The 24733-nt window shown below is 41.4% G+C and overlaps 1 protein-coding gene across 2 annotated transcripts; it reads right to left on the bottom strand.

Moving 5' to 3' along the window:
* Positions 1–119: 119 nt before the first annotated feature.
* Positions 120–23733, bottom strand: MDH1B (malate dehydrogenase 1B). 2 transcript variants are annotated; one of them, XM_033112613.1, is made up of 10 exons: positions 23623–23729; positions 20146–20280; positions 19803–19945; positions 17591–18087; positions 13152–13293; positions 11603–11766; positions 10048–10187; positions 9693–9744; positions 4823–4903; positions 120–677 (listed from the first exon to the last, which is right to left on the bottom strand). In XM_033112613.1, exons 3-10 carry the CDS (start codon positions 19919–19921, stop codon positions 649–651), a joined length of 1224 nt encoding a protein of 407 aa, XP_032968504.1. In that variant the 5' UTR covers positions 19922–19945; positions 20146–20280; positions 23623–23729; the 3' UTR covers positions 120–648. The 2 variants fall into 2 exon arrangements, with proteins under 2 accessions (XP_032968504.1, XP_032968505.1); XM_033112614.1 differs by lacking the exon at positions 19803–19945 and having other exon boundaries at positions 23623–23733.
* Between the last annotated feature and the right edge of the window lie 1000 nt (positions 23734–24733).

The raw sequence follows: 24733 nt of genomic DNA, 5'->3' as shown, positions 1-24733 counted from the left end.
TTTATTGTTAAGGTAACTATGTCAAGCAAATCCAAGCAAAGACAATGCACATGTAGGTCTTCTGAAGGTGGTGAACCTGACCAGCTCTTAAGACCTCACAGGCAGAACTTTGTGGCCTTCTCTAGTTCACTACCATTACCATCACTCAGACACCAACTTACTCGTCCATTTTTTTCAGTTCAATTTTTTTATGAGAGATCAAAAGACTATCTGATCGGCTTTTCTTGAGTGAGGTGTGTTTCTTTTGGCCCAATCAGTTGAGTCCAACGTGGTAAGGAAATCTGAGCAAACCTGGCCACCTCGGCCCATGGCTTAGGTACTGTCTCTCGGAGGAAGCAGGTTCTCTCTGAAGGATGTATGAGCAAGGATGCCATGACTGACAAATCTATTTTATTTTAGTTGAAAAATTATTAAGTGACACCAAACCATTTATGAGAAAATGCAATAATAAACATCCATGAGTGGTTACACAAAATAGTTGAACTCTGATGTTTGTGTGTCTGTGCAGTCACTGTAATTTGTCTAGCATAATATTATCTAAGACTGAAGTAAATCTTTCAAATTATTCTTCCCTAAGTACAGACATGTATGGATTTTTTATATTTATTGTAATACCAAATAATTTTATAGTTGGTCTAATTTGATCTGCTAGTGTTCCACAGTTTTGCCTTCAGAGCCTGTAAAAGGAAGAAAAATGAAAAGATGTAATAATTTAAAAAGCACATTAGTAGACTTTGTTTTTATTATCTTTTTTCTTGCTCCCCTTTCTTTCTGTTTACCAGATTCCTGTATTCAATCTGATTCAATAGCTTAGGGTGTGTGTGTGTGAAGGGGACCTTGTGAGGGAAATCGAAACACAAGATCATCATTAGACCTTCTACTGTTTCTCTGTGCAGGCTCTCTTGGCTTCTTTGCTTCTCATTCTGAGTTTGTTTGCAGGTATATTGTCAGTTCCATTTCCTCTCTTGGTCCTGCTTCTCCTGTATGCATCAATTCTAATTCCCTACGGTTAGCCCCACTCCAAAGCCTGTCATACTGTTCATTTTCAGAATGGAAGATGCAGTGGATTTATTCATGTGAATGAACATTTAAATAAAAATGTGGAGGCATGAGCCAATATCCTGATTGGTCCATGACAAAGAAAGCTACATCAGCCTGTTTTCATAAAATATTGGGACAGCTCAATTATATATTTTGAAAATCTGGACTCACAGATGTATCTGTGTGCATTTCTTATTCATTCTGAGGGAAGGATTTGGTTGTCACTGTCATAGACCTGGTTATAAAAATAGAATTAGGTTCTAGGAGAATCAGCAAGCAAGGCTGATCCCTACGGATGTGGGAGGGCGGAGGGTTTGAAAAGCACTGTATCACAGGGACAGGATCTCGTCTACCCAGTTTCATTTACAAAGTAAGAAAAGACTAGTTAACGTTTTATGTACCACCTATCATTTACGGGTTCTTGACTGACTGGCTTTTCAGAGTTGGCTTGAGGAATCAGATCTGAAAAATCCACTGCAGTAAATAGAGAATTAAAAGAACAGAGTCTTTAGTATTTAAAGCACACTTAGTTTTGCAGTTATTCTCATTTTCTCCTATCTTGTTTCCACTCCAAATTTCTCTGAATGCCTCGCTTTCTTTGGGAGTGGCAAGATGCCAGGTCACTTTTTCATGGAGTCTCAACCCATGACAGTGGCTTATCCACGGCCCCACGGGCAACATGTGCAAGCAGATGTCCAGCATCTTTCTACCATCCTCCCTATGGAGTCTTGGTCCCCATAAGGATCACTCGGATCACTAGGCAATTTCTCAGTGCTTGTCAGCTCCCTCCCATTTCAGGTACAGAAGTAGTGAAAATGGAAACAGTTTAGGTTATTACTATTTTTTTGGATATATGATTTTACAGGCAGATTTAGCAAATATATAAGCTTCTATGATATTAACCACATAAATACTAACAAGTAACAAAATATTTATATTTTACACATACATATATATGTGTGTGTGTATGTATATGTATGTATGTGTAAAATATATATAAATGTGTAAAAAATATATAAAAACTATATATATAGAGAGAGAGACAGAGACAGAGAGAGAAATTCCTAGATTCCCTCCGTTAAAGAGAATTCTAACTCAGGCTTCTTAGTCTCTTCCTCTCACCCCCCTCCTGAGGAAGATCCTGACTTGCCACGTCAGCTATTTGGGGCCTTGTAATGAGGGAATGGAGAAGAAAGGGAAAGGTGGGAAGGGTGAAGACAAGGGGCCAAAGCTGAGATTAGACTATTGGGGGAGAGTTTAAGTTTACGTATGACGCAGAAGCAGTCTTGGTATTAAAAAAAAAAAAAAATTGTGGACATTTTTATCCCTCCTTCACAATGTTTATGAAGTATAAGAAAAGACACAGAGTTACTTCAAAATTACTTCAGTTGCTGGGTTGAGACGGGACAGCATGAGTCATGACTCTTAGCAGAGACTGTAACTTGATTGACTTACCAACTGGCATAACTAGATCTTTTTTCTTTCTCTTGGATTAGATCAGAATACGTGCTACCTTTATGTTCTGAAGCCAAAACTAGACGAAACATGTTGGGTTTAAATAACAACCTGTGACATATTCTAAGTTGGTGTTTTCAAACTTTGTTGACCGTGACCCACAGTAAAAAATGCATTTCACATGGTAGCCCAGTACATGAACTTCTGTGCATATAATGAAACAAAGAGTTACACGAAACAGTATTTACCCCTTTCCAAACTATTCTTACCATTTCCTTATCTTTTCTATTTTTTTTCTTTCTATTCTAGTTCATTGAAAAAAATATTCTGGTCTCCTTACTTTCCTTTTTATTATCAATTTTATTCTAGGTCAAAGAAAAATGCTAGTTATGAAATTGATTTTATGACCCACTAAATTTTTTCACAAACAACCTAACCCACAATGTGGAAAGTATGTTATATTTGATTCTAATGCTTATTCAACAAATAGCCCCCCAAACAACCTGAAATCAATCCCATTTTTTTCTACTTTTATCACCACTAAATTTCTTTAGGCTGTATGAGACTGTAACTCAGTAGAGGGCCTAAGAACCTAAATTTTCAATTAACAACTTAAATTGTTCCAATGCAGACTCAGGAATGCATACGCTACTACAATTTGGCTTCTCTTCCTCTGTCCTGCAAAGCTGCCAGTCACCTGCTTCATGCTGGAGCTTATAGTGTTCCCAGATCTCTCACAAGAGCTTTATGCCCTCAGTCCTTTCCTTGAGAATTGCACCAGTATCTGAGTATAACACCACCAGGGGTACCACCTGGGCCACCTGGCATAGTACTGCTGCCACCCACATACCTAGGGATAATGTGTATCTGACTGGGCCTCTTAAGCTATCGCTTCTGACTGGGACTGACTTCACCACGCTCTTCTGGACAGTGATTTGGGCTGCTTGCTCATCCTCTAGAGAGCCAATGAAGCAGGTTAGTCCTCTAAACCTGATCCGATCTATTTTATGCTTTGTCTTGCCACCCACACGGCCATACTGCTGGGCTCCCAACCAACCTTTCAGCCAAAACACAGATGCCCCCTACCTACCTTTTCCAGCTTTACTCATCCATTTTGGATCCTCTGCTCTTGCCCAGCTACCCGACTCGTTGTCTTCTGAATATAATTTTATACTGCCTCAGGTTCATACCTCTGGTCATGCCTTGATCACCTGAAATGCCTCCTTTGCCCATGTTTTTCCTTCTGGTAGGATACCTTTCACAGCCTCTTTCCTACCCAATCTTCCACTTGCACGTCTCCTTTCAGTAAATTACATCAGTAATTCCTACTCATTCTTCTGGACTAAGTTCCCATTTCATCTCTTTGTGGAAACTTTTCCTAATACTCCTAGTCTATGTCGGGAGTTCCCCTGGGTGGTCCCATTGCACCCTGGGCCTCTCTCTATCATAACACTTACCTCTCAATAAGGTAGTTATTGATTTGCTTTGCTGTTAGGTTGATGCAAAAGTAATTGCAATTTAAAAGGTTAAAAATAACTGCAAACACCACAATTAATTTTGCACCAACCTAATATTTCCCATGCTAGACGGTGAGCACTTTGAGGGCAAGAATGATGTTTGATGTATGTTTATGTGCCTAGCACCTAGAACAGATTCTTTTAAAAAAAATTATGGTAAAAACATATTAACATGAAGTTTACCTGCTGCAACAATTTTTTGTTGTACAGTATAGTATTTTAACTATATGCATATTGTTGTACAGTAGATCCCTAGAATGTTTTCATCTTTTGTGCCTAAACTAGCAGTTTCTGAATAAATGCCCATTCGATGATCTTTAGCCATCTTAGGTCACAACTAGATTTCAAGACACTATTAAATTTTCTCCTTCATACAATACAAGGATCTTTCCTTGTAAGTATCTAGATTATTAATTATGTACTTTCTTTCCTTTTGACCCATTTTGCCCTAGTTCATTGTTTTTTAAGCTGTTGCATATCTTGGCACTACCTTTTCATATTTTCATGGCTCCTTTCCCCTAGACATGTTTGTGTGGCCACAACTCCCTACATGTGTCCCCCAGGGTCTCTCACAGTGACCAGCATGCAGAAGGTGCTTAATGACTAGCTGGTAATTGCCTTCAAAGGTTTTATTAGGTTTTAAATATGATCTTCTTTTTGAGTATAGGATGAGGGTGATGAAGGACTCAACTTCTGTTTTATGGCTAATAGGTGATCGAATTCCTTTGAAATTTAGTGAAAATTTTTTGACATTTAGTGTTAAGCCTTGGATATAAAGGGCATTTCTTTTCTTCAATCGATATACCTACCATCTGAGACTGTTTGATTTTCCTGGTTGTCATCTGTGGTGGGTAAGGTGGTCTTTTCATCCGTTTCGGCTGAGCCGTTTTCTAAAAGTCAGAAAATGAAGTATTAAACTTCATTGAAAAGATTAAACAATCCTCATCCATAAATCATCTCAGTGATATGCTAATAAGCAGAGATGTCTGTACTCTGCAAATTCTGATTATTTTCAATGCTCTGATCATGGAATCTCTGGAAGCACCGGTGTTTTGGACAAGGTCCAGTGGTGAAAGAGTGAAGATCAATCAACTCTATATATGCTTTGACCTTTGTTAATAAAAACACGGCATAAAATCGGGTAATTTTCTTTCAGAAAACCCTCTGTAACGCAAGTGTCGTGGGAAATTTAGGACTATCAGTCAATGGAGTCAAATGTAGAACGACTGCTTTATAGCCCATTATCCTGAAAGGAGTTTGGAGCTCTAGTATGCCAAGTGCGGGAAACCACAGGCAGGGCCTCTCAATTCTGAGAAGAAGAGTTTGCCTTAAAACCAGCTGCTCATCCGAATTCTGCGCCTGCACCCTCCGCCTATGCCCTGCCTCCGGGCTGTGGTTTGGCCCACTCCTGGTGACTTGCGCACCAACCAGAACTGAGTCTGAATTCCCAAAGCCCGCCCTTGGCCCTCAACTTCTTTCCCTTGTGGTCTCTCCGCCCTTCCTTCCACTTCCCGTACTTTGACCTCCCTAAACGTTCTCTGGTCTGGACCAAGGGCAGTCCTGTCCCCTGCCAGGTTCTTTTTATGTTTAATCCATTCTGAGAGGTAGCAACTGTTTTAATTGGTTGAGCTTTATACCATAGTGGTTGTTGAATATTTTCAATATTACCCCTGCCTGCAGCTTTTTATTTTATTTCTATTTATCGCTTCCTTCTATATCCAATCTAGACCCCTATAGTCAGTGCATCGCCTCATCAGCTTTCTTGCAATTATCCTCAACTTCTTTGCCTCACCCCCTTCCTTCCCAAATGCTATGTCAAATAGCAAAACTGTACTCATTTTCCATTTCCATATTCAATGCCAATGACCAAATCACTTTAGCACCCATTTAGGATGCCAGTAAAACAAGAGAAATAGGAGAAAACAATGTAAGAAAAATAAAAACTTTGGGGAAGTAATTTGATATTCCAAATAAAGTCATAATGGAAATACCCAGAATTTTGTAGGAATACAGTGTAATGTTATTTTTATTCTAACTGCATTTATTCTACTAGCAGGGGTGGCAGTACATTCCAATAAATCATGCACCTAAGTTTCCACTCCTGGTTCCAGGCAGGGAATCACACAAAAGCACACTGGAGTCACTACAAGTTTAGTTTCTAACTTTCACTGAGCCCTCAGTTCTGGGGGGGAAAAAATTGTCATTTCCATTGTCCTTCTTTCCTTTTCTTTTAACAGTTATTTCAAAACTTCACCTCTTTCTTTATGACCCTAGTCTTGGGGACCGGCCTTGCTGCCAATTTTGTTCTGAGTCTCCCCACCCTACATTCTTCTCTGCATCCACACCCATCACCTCTTCCCTTCTCTTGGACCTCAGTAGCAAGACACTTTCTGTTTGAAGTGTATCCCATGGTCTAGAGCTTGTTTTCTACTACTGTCTTTAGGATCTTTCTCCTCATTGCCCTCCATCTTCACCCTGTCCCTCCCCAGTGGGAGTTAAACGTTAATATCCAGCCATCCATCGACATCTATCTGTCCACCGATTTATATTTTTGGATGTGTGAAACATGCATGTGGAACAAAATTCAAAAGGCTGAGACACCATGCAGCGAAGAAGTCTTCCTTCCTCATCCACTCAGGTCCTTCCCCAGAAGGTCATCATGGTTATCAGCTTTTTCTAATCACTACCAGTGCTCACTTGGCCTCCAGAGACATGTGTCCATAGCACACCAGACATTTTCACTTAGAATCCTCTCGAAAATCTGCTCCTTCTCCTATATCCCTTAAACCACAGTTTCCTAATCGTTTTCATGACTTAGTACACACAGCAAATGACAAGGACAATTGAGGCAACCAGCCGGGGAATTCCGGCTGCCCCAGAGTCAGCCCCTGGGGCCCAGGAGATCAAGAGCCCCCCACACCCAACCCATCTGTGGCTGACTGCTGGGGAAGCTGTCTCAGGTAATGACACCACCATACGAGTATGTCCAGATGCCAAAAACATCGGGGCGTTCTTGACTCCCTGAAGCTCTCATTTATCCTCTAGCTCAGATTGGTCAAGTTCTGTCACAATCTAGCCCCTTCTCTACATCTGCATGGCCGCTTCTTGATTAAGGCCCTCATCATTTCTCTACCTGCAAAAGAACTGGTCGTATTACTATTTCTGGTATTTCCTCTCCAATCCATTCTTCCCGTATAAACAGAGCGGCCATTGTAAAATTAAAATCTGCTTCTATCCCTCCCCTGCCTTAAAGCCTGCATTTGTTTTAACAAGGGAAGTACCCATCTGCCTCCTGACCTTTCTCACCTCAAACTTTAGTTTCCCGATAAAATGAACTGGCAATTCTCTAAAAGTTCTTTGGTACTTTTTTGCCTTCGTATGCGTTGCTCCCTTCTAGATGGAACAACCCTCTCATATGGCTTAGCGAATGCCCTCTGTCCTCGCAGCACTAGGTGTAGATGTTACTTCCCAGAAAGCCCATATCAAAATTCCTGCTGGGGGATTCCCGGTGCTCTCACGGCACAACACGCAGAACATCATCCCTCCAGCCCACAGCATTAAACACACCAGCTCTGCAGCGAGGCTGTGGCTGCTGAGGCTAGGGGCCTCCCCTCCCACTCTGCTCCCATTTCTGCCCTCCCCATTCCACAGAATTGTTCTCATCAAAGTCACAAATGACCTCTATGTCATACACCCGTCAGGGACTTTTCATTTTATTTGTTTCCTCGGCAGCACCCGACACTGTGGACCAGCCTTCATTCCTGGAATACTCTCTATCGTTAGGTCTTCCACGACATCAGATTTCAGGGGCTTGTGCTGTCTCTCTGATCGTCCCTTTCTCACAGTCCTCTGTCAGCCATGCCTGTTCTACTGAACCGTTGAAGGCAAAGTTCCTCCTGGCCTTCTCCTCGTATTCTCTCTAGACGATATCCAGCACGCTCATGGCTTATCTGTTTATGAGGCAACCATTCCCAGTTTGACAGCTGCAGTCCAGATCTTTCTGAGCTCCAGAAAGTATGCAGTTCTCTATCTGATGTTTGCATTTTAGATATCCCATAGGTATTTCAGAATCAAAATGCAAGAAACTAAACTCATTCTCCTCTGGCACTGTGCCCTGCCTCTACCACCCAACACACACACATTCTCTTTCCATCTCTTTCTCAACTAATGTTCTATGACTACTTTCCCCTTATCAGTAAATCCACTCCATTGCGCAACCAGAAGAAGCCTCAGTCCTCTGTTAATCCCAGAGCCATTCCATCAGCAAGTCTGGATAATTCCACCTCCTAAATATCTCAAAATTCTACTGCCTCAAGCCTTGCCTGCAATCACCTATTTCTTGTGTCACCGGACTACCCTCCTGCTACCTGTTTTTCTGCCAGCAGTCTAGCCTTGTTCCAACCTGTTTCCCAAACTAATTGCAAACCTGATCAGGTCACTCTCCATCCAGAAGCCTTCTGTAACTTGCACATATACTCTTCATGGCTTTGTCTCTCAGCTTCACCTCTTTAGGCTGCGGCCACACAAGCTATTTTCAGTTTTTCAAACCAATCGATAGAGGTTTTCCTGCCTCAGGTTCTTCTCTTTAATCCTCAGGCATAAGTTTGCACAGCGCAGTACCTTGTACTTCTCATCTCTAAGAGTCACCACCACTGCAGTCACTTGTATAATTTATGATCCCTTGATGGACTTCCAAACGGGCAAGAACAGGTCTTATTCACCCCATATTTCTAGCTCCTAGCACTGGCTTATAGTTGGTAATCCATAAATATTAATAAAAGGAAGGAATGCTGTCCTCTCCAAAAGCATTTGATTAAAGCTCTTTGCCTAAATGAACGTATTTATTTCTATGTTTCTATTTCCATATTTAAGGTAAGATTTTCCTTAAGGCAAAAGAAAGAAAGATGATAGCATTTCCTTATGAGTTGATGATTAGAGAAAATGCCAACAAGAAAAGTAAGCTTATTGAAATTTATTTATTTTTTTAAGCTACCTAAAGAAATGTTGTGTTGTGGGGTTGAACTGTTCCCCAGGAGATTATGCTGAAGTCCTAATCCCTGGTACTTGAGAATGGGATCTTATTTAGAAATAGAGTTTTAACAGATATAATCAAGTGAAGATGGGGTCATACTGGATTAGGGTGGACCCAGAATGCAGTAACAAAGAGAGATTTGGAAACATAGACACACACACACGTGGCAGGCAGACATGTGAAGACAGAGGCAGAGACTGGAGTGATACAGCTACAAGCCAGGAATGCCTCAGATGCTAGAAGAGACAGGACAGATTCTCCCCGAGAGCCTTCCCAGGGACCACGGCCCTGCCCACACTTCAGTTTAGGTGTTCTAGTCTCCAGGACTATGAGGGAATACATTTCTGTTGTTTTAAGTCATCCAGTTTGACATCACTTGTTATGGCAGCCCTAAGAAACTAATACATATGTATTCACAAAATGTATAAGGTCATAGTATTTCTAACATGTGATTTCTTTACCATTCCTAGGAGGTGTTTCATTTCCAAGGACACAATGAACTTGGCAGTGTATTTTGTCAATAATTTAGTTTAAAGGTGATAAAATATGGATTATAGTTATCGATATTAAATAGTGACTCAGTTTTAACAAATATTTTAATACTCTTTTAATAGCGGCCCAATAAAACAGCACATCTAAAAGATTACCTGATTGATATGGCTGAAAATTTATCAAGTCTCCCAGCGCAACAAGTTTCTCCTGTTGAAAAATTATATAATCAGAGAATTAAATGACCACAGTTACTAACTTAATCATTCTTTAATAGAAAAGCACTTTTGATTCTTGACTTTAAAATAACCAACAAATATTTTTAACATACCAAAAATTATGTAACTAAATAAGTAGTACTCGTCTGCTTTCTTCCAACTTGTGTTGGCTCCTTATTGTTTTTAGGAAGCAGATTCTAATTGAACCCAAAGAAAACCAATGTGTGCCTTGGCTTAGGGGAATCAGATAAAGTCATTATCAAAGTCAGTTGCCTTGTATCTAGTCTGACATTACCTGAATCAGATCATTTGTCATTCTGGTCATTATTTGTTCACTTATTTCAATATCTTCGAGATCTGTAAGAACCACCCAAGTTCCATTCTCAAATTTCACAGGCATAGAAAAGACAATTCCTTCAGGTATACCAAACTGGCCTGCAATGAGCAAACACAGAGCAAAACAAAACAGAAGCACTCAGAACAGTAAGCCCTACCTATTGAGCATTGTAGGAAAGAACAGACATACTCGTAGTACATGATTTTTAGTGATAATGGTGGAACTAAGTTTCTGGGAACCCGTCCGGAGGGAGGCATGAAACACTGACTCTAGAAGTATTGATTGAGCAGCTCTCCAAGTTCTGACAATCCCCCCTTCTGTGTTTCTCTGTCAAGAGAGAAATGTTCCTTCTTCTTTACCCTCTTTGTGCTGGGCTCAGACTCCCTGCCACTGCCTGGAGGGCTGATGCCGTCTTTGTTTTCTATCTTGTCTGAGTTCCCTTTGGCTGCTTCCCATGGATTTTCCTTATCCCCCTCGGGCCCACGACCGTTCTGGCCTTCCACTCCTCTAGCCTCCTATGGCGGTCACATAGCTAAGGGATGAGCACTGGGAAGGGAAAGAGAGGGAGCAGGAAAGTCAGTGATTTCCTCACAGCTCCCAGGTCCCAGGTTGGATGTGCTCCGAATCAAAACGAGTGACAGTACTTATTACCAACAGAGCAACATTCAGATAAAACTGCACCCCCACTTTTGTGCCTCAATCAAATAAGAAAATTACGCTTGCCATTCTAGTCATCAAAAATGTTGCCGCGAGGGCAAAAAATTGCAGATAGTCAAGAAACTAGGATCTAAAACACTTTCTTCAGGGGGTGTCCCTGGTCCTCTGTTCACTTTCTATTGGTTTTCTCTCTAAAGAACCAGCTTTATTGGTGAACAACACACGAAGGTTTACCTTCGTATACGGTACAGTTTAACTGTGGTATAATGATCACTTGCTCCTCGTTCCTAACATTGCATTGTTTATTGACGAATTCCTACAGAGATTAATTAAATTTCCTACAAGGAAAGACAAGGTTTAAAAGGCCGATTTCACTGCGACGGTAATATACTGATTTGAATTCCCACAAAGGAGATGTTCATACATCTTAATTTCAATGGAACAAGATTCACTGAGTGCCTGCCCACAAAGGAGCAGCGAGAAGACCCAGGCAAAGCCCTGCCCTCAGGGTACACACACGCAATGGAGGGAACACACACAAGTAATCGTACCATCCACAAAGGCAGGCGGTAATACGCTCTCTGATGGAAGAACACAAGGCTCTGTGCGCGCAGAGGAGAGACAGAGACTAATTGATTTGGGGAGATTTCCTTGAGCTGCACCACAGCCATAAGAAGAATGGGGAGGATGGTCCCACTAATCCAGAAGGAATACAAGGAACACCACTATGAAATTGTGAAAATACAGGCAGCTTACGGCCATGTTAAGAGACACACAGGTGGGGAGTCAGAAGTAGGAACACAAGTCATGCATGGAGGGTTTTCAATATTACGAGACGAGAAAGACCCAGGTTTACCTTCACTCAGTACTCCTAAGGACACGATCTCCTCAGGTGGTGAGCCATGGTACCAGTATTTCAACGTAGTGGCGATACTGTGTGCAGCTAAGATGCCTCCAAATTGTTTTCCCGTGGTGGTCAACTGTTTAAGAGTTGCCACAAAGTCTTTGTTTACCCACTCACTATAAGGAGAGAAAGAAACAATTTTACAATGGAGGGAGGAATGGAAATGGAAACGACTGTTCCCTGGGTCAGTGCATCTAAGTCCAAGAATTTTGTGAACGTCTCCACAAAAGAGGAATGTGACTTCTTCTGTCTTTTCTTCAAGCTTCTTCAATCCCATAACAAGTTGATTGAAACGTAATGAAATAGAACAGAAAGGAATCCCAACGTTTCAAACTAAAAACATGATAGTATAAATACGGAACACCTAAAAGTGGTCAAAGGATGCAAGAACAATTACTTTTATTACAAAGAATTTATTCTATGTAGATGCTATCTTGGAACCAGTGGAATCCTTCATTTTAAATAAAATAATATCATAAAACACTGAATTATTCACGTTGACAACTTAGGGGAGTAATTATGTTTTATAATCTGAAAGTTTAAAGTCAGGGAATAGTCCTGCTGGACTAGAGCAAGTGCTAAATGGCTGCCCCAGCTAAGCCACCACGATACAGCTCCACTGGTCACCACCCCTACCTAGCAGGCAGCAAACGTAGAGAACCGTGCTCCAAGAGGATGAACCCAGAAACATATGATTTCTATGGATGGATGAAGTTCTTGAGGTCTGAGGAAGGGAAGGAAAGGGAGTGGAAAGAGTTACAAAGTTTTGAAAGATGCTTCAAAGGCACTCACTCCTTCGCCTTTCTCTCCTCTGCCTTATCCTGACAGCATTGACTGTGACGGGCACGATTCTAAGTGCTTTACTGTAGTATTAATCCATTTACTCTTCCCAGTGACCCTATAAGGCACATACTACACATACTACCATACCATTTCCACTTTGCAGATGAAAACACTGAGGCACAGAGAGGTTAAGTAACTTCTCTACAGTCACACAGCTAATAAGTGGCTATGTGAGAATTCCAACCCGGGTGGCTTGGTTCTAGAGCCTGCGCTCCTCACCACTTCTTGATTCTGCCTCTCCTGGGACAGAACACCCAGCATGGCCTGGACCTGCTCCCATCTTAATTCTTTGTTCTTGGAAAAGTTTTAACCAATTTCAACCTGAATACATACTCATACCTGTGTCTTTACGTTAAATAAGATTCACTTTACATACGCTTGCTTTAGAGATAACTTTAATGGAATTATCCACTTTAAGGGTAATCTGAATTATAAAAATTCATAATTTCAAAACCAAATAAGTTGGGGGTAGAGACTGACTAGTTGAAATTCTATGGAACTCTTTCTGTTTCTTCCATAAAGAGCATAAACAAAGATGAGTGTGAACAATGCTAAGTTATTTTTGTACAAAGATTTCTAAGATGATTTAAAAGATTGTAACAACTATTAAACATTTATTCAACATTGTTAGTACACGTCACTTAAAAATAGACAGTACCTATCAAAAATCAAGCTTAAAACAGGGCGTGAAAAGTGAGGAGGTCCCCAAATAGCACTCTCATATCTGTAAATCTTGGCTTTTCTCAGATCAACGTAGCTATTTCCACTAATATTACCCCAAATTATCACATCTTTGATGCCTGTGAAGAAAATAAACAAAATTAACATAATAATGAACGTCATTATAAAAAATTGCCTGCAGCTTATTTATTGTTCATGTGCTTGTTTTCGGATTGGTCCTTTAGGATAGATCCTAATAATATAAAACAGATGTAAGTTTATGCGGCCTAAAACTGTGCCAATGATGTGGACCATCTCCTTAATCACTAGGGTTTGGCAATCCCCACGAATGCCCTACAAACGGTGTGGGCATATACTGAAGTCAAGAAATACTGAAATGCTCCCTGAAGAAATCGCTACTGAAAATTAGACCACTGGCATTGGTCCTAAATTCGTTACTCTGCTTGCCTTAAGATAACTTTTTCTCTGCTTTGATTCTGACAAAAAGTCCTTGATTCTGACTGGAGTAGAAATTTGGGCAAATGACTTAACTTCCTGGGGGGGTTCTGTTTCCTGCAGGATGAAGGTGCTGAAATAAGGCGGTCCTGAAGAACATCTTAAGCAACACATCGTTATTGAATTAGCTTCTGGGTGTGAGGCACTTTCAGGTGGCAGGCTTAGAAGAAAGCCAAGCAGGCCAAATCCTTGCAACATTCTGGGGGGGACGGGGAGGGAGGAGGGAGGAATGGGTGAGTGTGGGGACACAGTCCCAGAGAGCAGTTTCCAGGCTCTCGGCCTCACCTGGAAAGGTGCTGGCTCAGGTAGTAGATGGCCATCAGCTGTAACTAGTTGGCCATCAGCTATAACCAGTTAGCCATTGGCCACTGATATAACTGCCGTGGCTGAGCTAGCAAGTGCAGATTGCAGCTAGCAAGTGGGGTTGGTTGGTTGGCAGAGAAGCAGATGGTGGATTGCGCATCGTGTGGTACCTGCTTCCTGTATCTCCAACCTAGCTGCCGGTGAGAATATAGTGGTCTGACTCCCCTATCTATGGCTCCGTGGGTGTTCCTTTTTGGCCTAGCCATGTCCTGCATTCTTGTGTGGGGAGCAGGACCAGAGTCCCTGCATGACAGTGAGAAAACAACTACATACAAAGCGACAGGTACTTTGAAGAAAAACGAGAGGATGGGGTTGGAGAGAAATCTAGGCTGGTATTGAGTGTGAGTCAATAATTATAAGTTTCCTAGGAATATTGTATCCAAAGTGAAAAGTGATTGTATTGATTTATTTATTAAGTTATTTATTTGCTTAAAGACTCAATTTCCTTACAAGGCCACATCACTTCCTGTGGTGAAGATTAACTTTTTTCCTGTTCTCCTGTATGAGGTTAAGATTGCTGTTGGCTTCAAGTAACAGAATATCCTCCCGACTTGGCTTACATGGAAGGAATTGACTTTTCTCAGATAACAAAAGGTCAAGGTAGGCAGTGACACTGGGGGTTGATCAGCAGCTCAAAGACGTTATTCTCTTGGCCTTGCCCTCACGGTCCTAAAATGGCTGCAGCAGCTCCAAGTTTCACACACTCACACAGTTGTGTTCACAAGCAGGCAGTAGGGGAAAGAATGGGACAGAGGCTTTCTCTTTTTCCTTTTCAGGGAGTTAAGTATCTTTTCCAAAGGACTTCAAGTAGACTACACCGGTCAGCCACCCCCAGCTGGAAGAGAAGCTGAAACAATGAGTGTCTCTGAACCTTTATGGTAAGAGACAGGCTAGGGGTTGAATGGATCTTGGGTAGTCAATCATCAGTGTCTACCATCTCCTCTAAGATTCTCTCTCTCATCAAAATGACTCATGAAGTAGGTACTCCCTCCATCACCCAACTCCCAAGAGAGCTAGTGATGTGTACTCGGGCCCTTCTATTAGCTTCATGTAGGAGGGAAGGGAAAGGGATTGCTCGTTTGGAGCTCATGGGATCCCACATGGAGAAAATAATTCTCCAGCCCCAAACAAGCGTATGGTAGGCATTTGTCTTCAAGTTTAAAGAAGCCTTTTAATCTCACTGGGTATCATTTTTCTTATCAGCTTTAAGGCCCTTTGTAGCTCGAATGCCCTAAATTACGCTAGAGAGAAGGACAGTGGACATCTGCTGTTGTCTCCTTCCAGCATCTCTTCCTACATTGTTTTCTTTAACAGCATCCTGGTTTTTCTTTCAATAACTATTGTTCCCCACGTTCTGTCAATATGATTTGGGGGGGGGGCTGCCCTCACCCCACAGGTCTATCAGGAGGCATGAGACCCAGATTCCAGAGTCCTGGCCACAGTGATTGAGTCAAAGATGGACATGTGGTCCAGGCCTGGCCAATCAGGTATTATCCTGCTACTTCAAAGACTCGAGAGAGAAAGCCCAATTTCAACTGGGGTAGCTAAGCTATAAACAAATAAGTCTGGGGATGCCAGTGGCCATTTTGCCACGTCTTAGAGAGCCTGCTTGTGAATCAAACAAATGCTGAGGAAAGCAGAGCTGAGCGATAGGCCAAGGGAGAACACAAGCCGGTCCTGACATCAGCATTCACTCCAGCATCCAGCTGTGTCTGAAGTAAGAACTACCTCCTGTGCTTTTCAGTTATGTGAGAGTTCTCTATCTCCAGTCACTTTGAGGGGACGTTCCGTCACTTGCAACAGAAAGTCCCAGTTAAGCTAAAGCACATGGTCTGAGACACCGAGTTATGTATGAACCAAACTCAGGATATCCTGAAAAGGTTTGCTACCCTCTTGGCACCTGTAATTCTCCCTGAATGATTCCCCTTGATGCCGTGTTTCCCCGAAAATAAGACCTAGCTGGAAAATCAGCTGTAATGTGTCTTTTGGAGCAAAAATTAATATAAGACCTGGTATTATATTATTATGTTATGTTATGTTATATTTATTATGTTATATTATACCGGGTCTTATATTATAGTAAAATAAGACCGGGTCTTATATTAACTTTTGCTCCAAAAGATGCCTTAGAGCTGATTGTCCAGCTGGGTCTTATTTTCGGGGAAACACGGTGGTTTTTCTATTTCATGTCATTACGTTCAAGTCTGTCTCTGTTGCTGAGTCTCTCCTTGCTGCTCCACTGAGAATTCTACTTTGACTACTGTTCCTCTAATGGCTTTTCTTTTCCCAATTTTTCTTCGTTTTACTTTTTTTCCCCGCTTCTTATATGCTTATTGTGCTTGAGTACTGCAAGGCTTAGAACTTATGGCACCAGCAGAACCACAAGAGAGCAGCTTTCTGGTTGGAAGCCCCAGCCACCCTGCACCTTGTTTTAAATTTTGTAGCTCTGTGTCTTCTTGACACTTTCATCAGAGTATCATAGACCTTGTGTGATAAATCAGTGTCTACACATATGCATATAAGGTGGACAGCGGAGATACAATGATATGGAAATGTTTTCCTCTCCTACTGAATAGTTTTAGAATCAGTTTGGCTGAGAGGTATGCACTGACCTGGGGCTAAGACGCTGAATGAAGACTTGTATTGCCAGAATACCGGGCGTTATGGTTCTAGGGCTTCCCTGTAAGGAATGGGTAATACAGCCCTTGCTATCGCGTGTTAGGGGCTCATGAAGTCCTTCGTAGCCCCATTCAGAGCATTCTAGGCTCCCAGTTCATTGTCTTCCCGATAACTATGAGGCCGGACAGATGGCCTTGCACCTCCCGTTCTCAGTGGACTCTGTTGTGCCTGCTCCATCTGAGGGCACAACGAGCTACGAATTGTCATGTATGACAAGTATTTTTAAACATAGCGCTCCCCTTTTAAATACTATAACCCATTTTCTGACCTAGTCTCATTCTCATATGATGCTGATGTCTAGCAGCTCAAAGATTCGTAAGAGGAGAAACTGATCAGGTATCATCATCCCAGTGACAAGTTTACTATCCTTGCCAATGTTTACCAGGTGCCAGGCATTCTAAGCACTTTAGAAATATTACCTCACTGAGCCCTCGCATCAATTCTAGGAGGTCGACAATATTATCATCCTCATTTTACAGATGAGGAAACTTAAGCACAGCAAGGTTAAGTGATTGCCCCAGGTGGGAAGTGGGGTGCAGCCACTTGAACATAGCCTGATTATTTTTAAAAAGCACTGATTACCTTAGTTGACTGTTATCTGGGAAAAAAATGGAGCCTTGGGTTTCAAATTATTACTTGAAAATGTAAATCTTATGATAGTAAATATGTGCTTCTTAATTTTTATGGCGATGGACAAAATCAGTCATGGAAGCCAGTTTAAAAAACCAATGTTTGCACAGCAGTCAAATCACACAAGAAGTTCTTTGTATCTGCTTCACACTTCCTATTCCCGATATCCTGAAAGGTTCTTCCTAGCTGCTTTGAAATCATGTTGTTTAAAAACAAACAGACAAACAAACAAACAAACAGTTCACTCACAGGAAGGGGTTGTTTTCAGTTTTCTGGCTAGGGCAGCTTTGGCTTCTCCTTCCACCCCCAGCGCCACAGCGATAATATTGTGCGCGATGTTTGGGGCATATCTCATAAGCAACACCGCTTTAAGATTGACGAAAGTTTTCCCTCCTACAAGAACTCGGACGGAGTCATGAGCGTTTTTCTCGATCAGGTATCCGTAGAGCCTGCACAGAGGGACCCGGCTCCGGAGGCAGTCTTCTAACGTGTACACCTCCCGGTCAGTGGGGTCGTCCAGGATGATGATCACGTGGGCCTGGCGGAAGGCCTCCTCCACTCTAGTGCAGATCGAGACGCTCCGGAGGAAGGGCGACACCAGGTCCCACGTCTCCTTCGCAAGGATTTTGAGATGCTCTTCTGCCTGCTTGTTGTCAAATAGAGTTATGCTAATTTCCGTGTGCACTCCAAACACTTCGCCGCTGGTCAGTATGGGAATTAAGTTGTAGCAGGCAGGAGTCGACGCACTAATGAAAAGCCCGATTATGAATGGTTACATCTTTGGCCCCTTTTAAGCCTTTATTTTTAATAGACATTTCTGTATGTGCATTAATAGGGTGATTTCATGTTTTAAATAGGCATACACAGCTGCAACTTTTTCCCCATCTTTTGCACATGCTGTTGTTTCTTTTTTAAAAATTTAGCTTTATTGAGGTATAATTGACAAAATTGTGAGATATTTAAAGTGTACAATTTGATACATGTATATATTGTGAAAGGATTTCCCCATCGAGTTAATTAACAGGTTCATCACCTCACATACTTTTTTTTTTTTTGATGAGAACACTTAATTTTTAAGGCTAAAAATCAAAAGTAGAACAAAAACTTCTCACTACCAACCCCTTGCTCTGGCTTTCTGAAAATAATCCCCAAATAAGAAACGTACCTGTTTATAAGGCTTTTCAAATAAACTAGAATACGCAGAGAGCAAAATTTCAAAGAACTGCATCACACTACTCTAAGTACATGTTTATGTTCTCTCCTAAGAAGATAAATAAGCTTCATTTAACCACAGCTCTTTTCTATTTTATACCCTTATCCACAAAATAATGACGTTTTTTGGAAAGGACTAATCTTTTCCAAATCCTTACTATGAAGCCTAAATCAATGTGTATCAGTATCAGTATCTGTACCCATCACTCAGCAGGTATTGGTGTACTCTATGTATTGTTTGCTATCAGCTAAGAGTCGTAATGACTCCTGAAGGGAGTTTGGAAATGCATCTGGGCATTCTGGGTTTCCACAGTGGGTTTGGGGAGGGGTAAAATGGGGGTTTCAACAGTACCTGCACCATTTTAATCCTTTAAAATACCTAAAGCAGATGTAATATTTATGAAATCTGGGTGTTAGTTTCATGTCAGTTCATTACATCATTCTCAGTTCTTTTCTGTATTTGAAATATTTCATAATAATTTTTAAAATGAGCATCTCTATTAGGATACATGCACGTGTAGTGAGAAGGGCAGTATGAGAGACAGACTGAGGGGTGAGGAAAGGAAAGGGGGAGGGAGAGAGAGCAAGATGAACAGCAAGACAGACAAAGAGCGAGACGGTACTGAGACAGAGAAAAAGTGACGACAAAGACTACAAGAGCCGAGGACTGAGAAAAATGAAGAACAAAAGTGAGGAGAAAAAGAAAGGAGCAACAGTGGGGGTGGGGGTGGGGAGGTAGGGACACAGAGAATGCATAAGGAAGAGTGAAGACAGCTCTAGCAAGTGGGAAAGAGAGAGAGGGCCATAGTCAGCGAGATGGGATGGGGGTGGGAAGAGGGGAAAGTAAGCAACGGAGACAGCAGGAAGGATGGCAAGGCAAAGAGCAAGATAAGCGCAAGAATGAGAGCAAGAGATGGCATGAGAGCCACAAAATGAGGGGACGAGAGCTGGAGACAGAGTTATCAAAGTAAATATCTTTGCTAGCAAGTTGCTCTTAGATTTAATATGCATGTATATATATGCATACACATATATACACATATTAAATCTATATGTGATCTAAAGTTCATACGTGGCTCTATTGGGGGATACATATATACAGGTATATGCATAGATATATGTATATATATACATACAAATCTCAAACTTGACATTCAAATATTCTTCCATTATGAAGTTAATCTCACACCACCCTCCTTTCGCAATATAAAAAGGCAATCTCGTGAATCTTGGGGTTTGACTGTCCCACCTGGTGATCCAGACCTGCAAAGGGTCGATGAGACTTTTCAGAGCTTCTTTCTCTAGTTCTTTTTCTATATGTGAACCCAGGTTCTCTTGAGCAATTACTTTCATCAGCTCAGTCGTCATACTAGAGGTGACACCATAGTAAAGCTAAACATTGGAAAAGAAAAAGTCAACACCAGAGCAAAGATAACTAGCTGACAAGGGCTATAATGGAAAGTTCTTGGTTAAAGCCAGAATGGACTAAAAGAGAGCCGAGAGAATGCCATAGAAAGTGAGACATTTGAAAAATAAAATAATGTGAAGGAATGATAATGTTTTGAACGGATAAATTAGCTTAATTTATATACCTGGGCATGCTCCAGGAATTCATTATATCCTCCCAAAAGCAAACCCTTTCCTCCACGATCCAACAGCTCTCTCCAAATGATGGGGGAATCTTCGTGACTCCATTTATTCTTTTCACACAAATCTTTCAGCCACTCCTATCAAATGATATTATAAGTGAAGTCACATTTAAATCTGTCTCAGAATTCAATGCTTTAGAATTCAAACTCTAAAATACTAGCTTGTTTTGTACTACTACTGTGTATACATAAAATTTAGATATCTGAACTATAAAATGTAAATATAGAAAATAGTGATGAATTAAATAACAAATTAATTAAATAAGAAAGAATATTCTAAAAATTCATGACGAAATGAAGGTACTGAAAGTTGCTCTCTTTGCTGAGGAGACATGGAGTACAAGTGTTTAGTTTAAAAAGAAGTCACGTCTTCCAACTCAACTGATTTCAGAAAAATTCAACTGATTTTTCCCTTGTTCTTCTATATGAGATATTTCCAGTCTTAGGGCCATAAAAATTTGATATTGCTTTCCAAATCTGTGAGTATAGTTTATATTGTTCAGATTAAATTAATGAGCTAAAACTTATCTGGGGATTTCTGATAGTATGTATTAGAAAAAGCTCAAATCATCATCTGGTTTATGTAGACCAGGCCTTCCAATGGCAAAGGTGAGTAGAGACAGACAGCAACATTCTTACAGGTAAAGTACATGATAGCCTTCTTATCTTTGGAAGCATGTGTAATGAGGCTACCTTACAAATAAAATCTCAGAGACAAATTCCTCTGCCGATGTTGAAATTTCTCTGCCTTTATTCCACCTTAAAGAAAACAGTGGTGCTGTGAAGATCCCACGACTGTCTCTCTAGTCACAACGTAGCCCAACCAGTAAAGTGCTGAGCTTATGAAAGAAAGGATCTACCCCAAAGACCTAGATGACCAAGCAGGGCACGTTGATGTCCTGGCAAGAGCTGGGAGAATACGTGTAGAATTGGCCCCTGAGGGTGCCGAATCAAGAGTGCAACGTACATCTGACCAGGGAGAATTTATCAATATGAATGAATCACTGTTCTGCAATTCAAGAGTATTTGACTCAGAATGAATGTTCATTCATTGTCCACGACTCAGAAGACAGTAACATGCCGCTCACAAGACAGTAACATCCATAACGTGCTGCTAGGATGGCTCTCGGAAGCTTGGAGAAAGGAATGGCTCACATGAAATGAAACAGAAGTGCCAGAACAGCCATGGGAGACAGCGGAAGAAGGGATGAAAAAGCTTAGAAAAGTGGCTGTCCATTCTAGGCCAGGGCTGCTAAAGGACATGCTGCTACAGAGCTGGGATGGCCACTGGGATGATTGAATCTTGAAACAAAAGAGGCCAGGGAACAGTTCCCATCAGAGATGATCTATTGTGAAAGAAGCACTAAACAACCCAGCAGTAAGATAATATAGACAGCTGAAGGCATAATGCACTCTTGAAAGAACGAGGTTACACAATGGCCCTACAGAACAATCTACTGCTCACCAAAGGTCATGTAGCAATGGCTGCTGCTAAATGTCCTGTGTTCACAACAGAGACCAGTGCTCTCCCGGATAATGGCATATCCCCTGAAGACACCAAGCTGCTTCTTGGTAGCAAGTTGATTATATTGGATCCCTTCCACGCTGGAAAGGGCAGTGTGGAAGGGATCCAGTATAATCAACTTGATTCATCAATGTATGTTTTGGGCAAAGAGTTATCGTCCCTGCTCATAGGGCTTCGGCCAGCACCCTGTTTAAGAGCTTATACAATGTTTAACCTACCAACATGGGATCCTGCATAACATCACTTCGAATCAATGGACCCACTTTAGAGTAAAAAAATGTGTGGCACTGGGCACTTAACCAAAGGATTCACTGGCCTGATCATATATCACACCACCTAACAGCCTGGCAGAGGGACAGAACAGCCCACTGAAGTTGCAGGCACGAGCTTGGAGACTGATACCTCGCAAGGATGGGGCACCATCTTTCAGGACGCAATAAATACCTTAAGTCAATACTATAGTGTTTTGCCCCATAGGTGGAATGCATGAATCCAGGGGCCAAAGGGTAGAATTAAGAGTGACACTGCTTACCATCACTTCCAGTCACCCATGTGGGGAATTTGTGTTTCCCAAACCCACTGGCCCTAGACAATGTGGCCTCTAAATCCCAGGGTGTTCGTGCTTCTATCAGGAAGAGTCCCATTAAACTTTAAGCTATGGCTGCCACTTGGTCACTTTGAGCTCCCGTGCCAAAGAGACCAGAAGGCAAGGAAAGGAGTTACCATTCTGGAAGGGATAATTGGCCCTGATGACCAGGGGCATGGGGGGGCAGCTATTACCCAATGTGGGCAGGAAAGAGTATTTGTATCTAGCTGATCCACGCGGACATCTTTGGTACTGCCTTGCTCAATTCTGACAGCAAATGGACAAGTGCAGCAGTCATGTCCTGAAAAGGGAATGGAGACTGGGGTTCAGGCTCCTTAAGGAATACAGGTGTAGGTCACCACACCTAAGTCACCTGTCCAACAGACGGTGAGGGGAACCTATAATGGAGAGTAGATAAGAAAGGTGATGTGTGTCAGTTATGGCCCTGAAACTGTGAAGTATATTTCATTTGACTAACATTTCTCTTGTAAAGTTTCCTTAGGGAGAGACGCCAACCAGAATCCTGGAAAAGCTGTTCCCAGATGGTGTGAACTTATTACATAGAGCATGTGGATCCAGGGCACTCACTCCCTTGGCCACCAGGTGTATCCACAGCACTCCCTCCCTTGGCCACCAGGTGTATGGGCTGCAGATGGCTCAGTGCTGAGTCTCCCTTCAATTCCCTTGCCTAAGGTTAAATCCCTTTCTGGGGCAGCTGTTAGCTGGGGGAGTACAAAACCCAGCCCCCTTGCCTGTATTTGGGACATCTCTGAAGGGCCATCCCAGCTTCAGAGTTCCCTGTATGATGGCCTTCTGTTGCAGCTGGATGGCCGTTTAACTTCTCCCACTGCCCAATCCTGCTGCCCTCATTCCTACCCAGGATGTTGTTCCCAAGAGCACCCCCTCCGTAAAGGAAACTTCCTTCACTCAAGTCTCTGTTTCAGTCTGTTTCTGGGAAAAGCCAGTCCCAAAGAAGGGTATTTCAAATAAATAAGCGCCACATGTCATTAGAAATCAATGTGAAGGAGAACAAAAAGTTAAAATGTGCAATATAAGTTACCTGGATTCTTGGGGGAGAAAATCAGCCAAATTTATTCTACTTATTGATTAGGGTCTCATTTATTCTACTAGGTATTAGGAGAAAAAATAATGTTTTGAGAATGATAAGAGAGGATTTATTAGCAGTAAAATATCAGTAGTACATGAGCATTTATTACTGGAAGCCTATCAGATACACTAGCTAACATTAATCAAATTAGAACAGAATTTTGTTCATGTGTAAGTTCAACGAATAGTAAAGGCTTCTTACCTCCCAAACATGAGGATGTTGCGTAATTTTAAATATCTGAAAATCAGGAAGATTCTTTTGTAAATAATCTGCCAGAACTTCTGCTTTAGCATAAAATGGGCAATCTGCTCTACCTGAAAGAGTTCAAATTAGCAATGTTTTCTGTCATCATACAGAAATTATCATGTAATCACAAGTATTTGCTATATAATTACAGAATTAATCATACAGTTATATTTTATAACAGAGAGTTACTATAGTATAAACTTCCACTACATAAACTTTTGATTTTTATTATATTGATAAAAATAAAATAAATTTCAGAGGAGGCCAGAATTTTAAGCAATAAAATGTGGAAAGGAAAAAAGACTATTGAATCTTCAGTCTCTTCCAGGACTATGTTAGACCTCACTTCCTCTATGAAGCTTCCATGCTACTAACGAAGCATGAACTACTAACAATGAACTATTCATTAGTAGCCATGAAAAGGCAAAGTGTGACGTGAGCATGTACTTTGAATAAAGACTAAAATACTGAACACGGCTAACAAGAACCTGTGTTATTTAACCCTGGCTTCAGCCTATGCTACTCTCTTCCTTGTACTCTTTGCTCCAATCCTACTTAACCTATTTCAGTTTTCTACTTATTGTATACTCCCAATCATCATTAAGCTAGCTCTCCTCATTACAACACCTCTTTCTACTCCTCATACCTAAATTGCTCTCCTTCTTATTTCCTCTCTGCTAGGTAACTCTTTCTTGTCTTTCAGGTCCTTGCTTAAAAATTGCTCCATCTACGAAGCCCTTGCCTGACTAAATAAAGTCCCCTGCCACTGACAGTGTTCCTATAGAACCCTGCCCTGACCCTGCCACACATACAGCATTCTTTGTTAAGTTTGTTTACCACTCTCTTCCCAGCATTTGGTCAGTCAGTGCTCAAAAATATTCTTCTGAGTGAATAAAGAAGCAAAAAAAACAACAAACAAACAAACCAAAAAACAACAACAAAAAACAGATTTAAGGCAGATGGGAGATGTCAATTGTGTTACTGCATCAAAGAGGTCAAATATAAGACAAAGAGTGGGCAGCTTCTACAAAAGTCATTGGTGACCTTGGTGAGGGCCATTTCAGAA

This window comes from Rhinolophus ferrumequinum, chromosome 8, assembly GCF_004115265.2.
Source record: "Rhinolophus ferrumequinum isolate MPI-CBG mRhiFer1 chromosome 8, mRhiFer1_v1.p, whole genome shotgun sequence".
Lineage (NCBI taxonomy): Eukaryota > Metazoa > Chordata > Mammalia > Chiroptera > Rhinolophidae > Rhinolophus > Rhinolophus ferrumequinum.
Note: the sequence above shows the minus strand (reverse complement) of the source record. Positions and strands in the feature narration are given on the sequence as shown.

What these genes read in the sequence shown, in the direction of transcription:
- MDH1B (XM_033112613.1), bottom strand. Translation starts at nt 19,921, where the DNA reads ATGACGACTGAGCTGATGAAAGTAATTGCTCAAGAGAACCTGGGTTCA. An exon ending in TGACAAATGATCTGATTCAG is followed by an intron (nt 9,745 to 10,047) that starts GTAATGTCAGAC and finishes ATTTTTCAACAG; the next exon opens with GAGAAACTTGTTGCGCTGGG. An exon ending in AAATCAAACAGTCTCAGATG is followed by an intron (nt 678 to 4,822) that starts GTAGGTATATCG and finishes TTCCTTTTACAG; the next exon opens with GCTCTGAAGGCAAAACTGTG.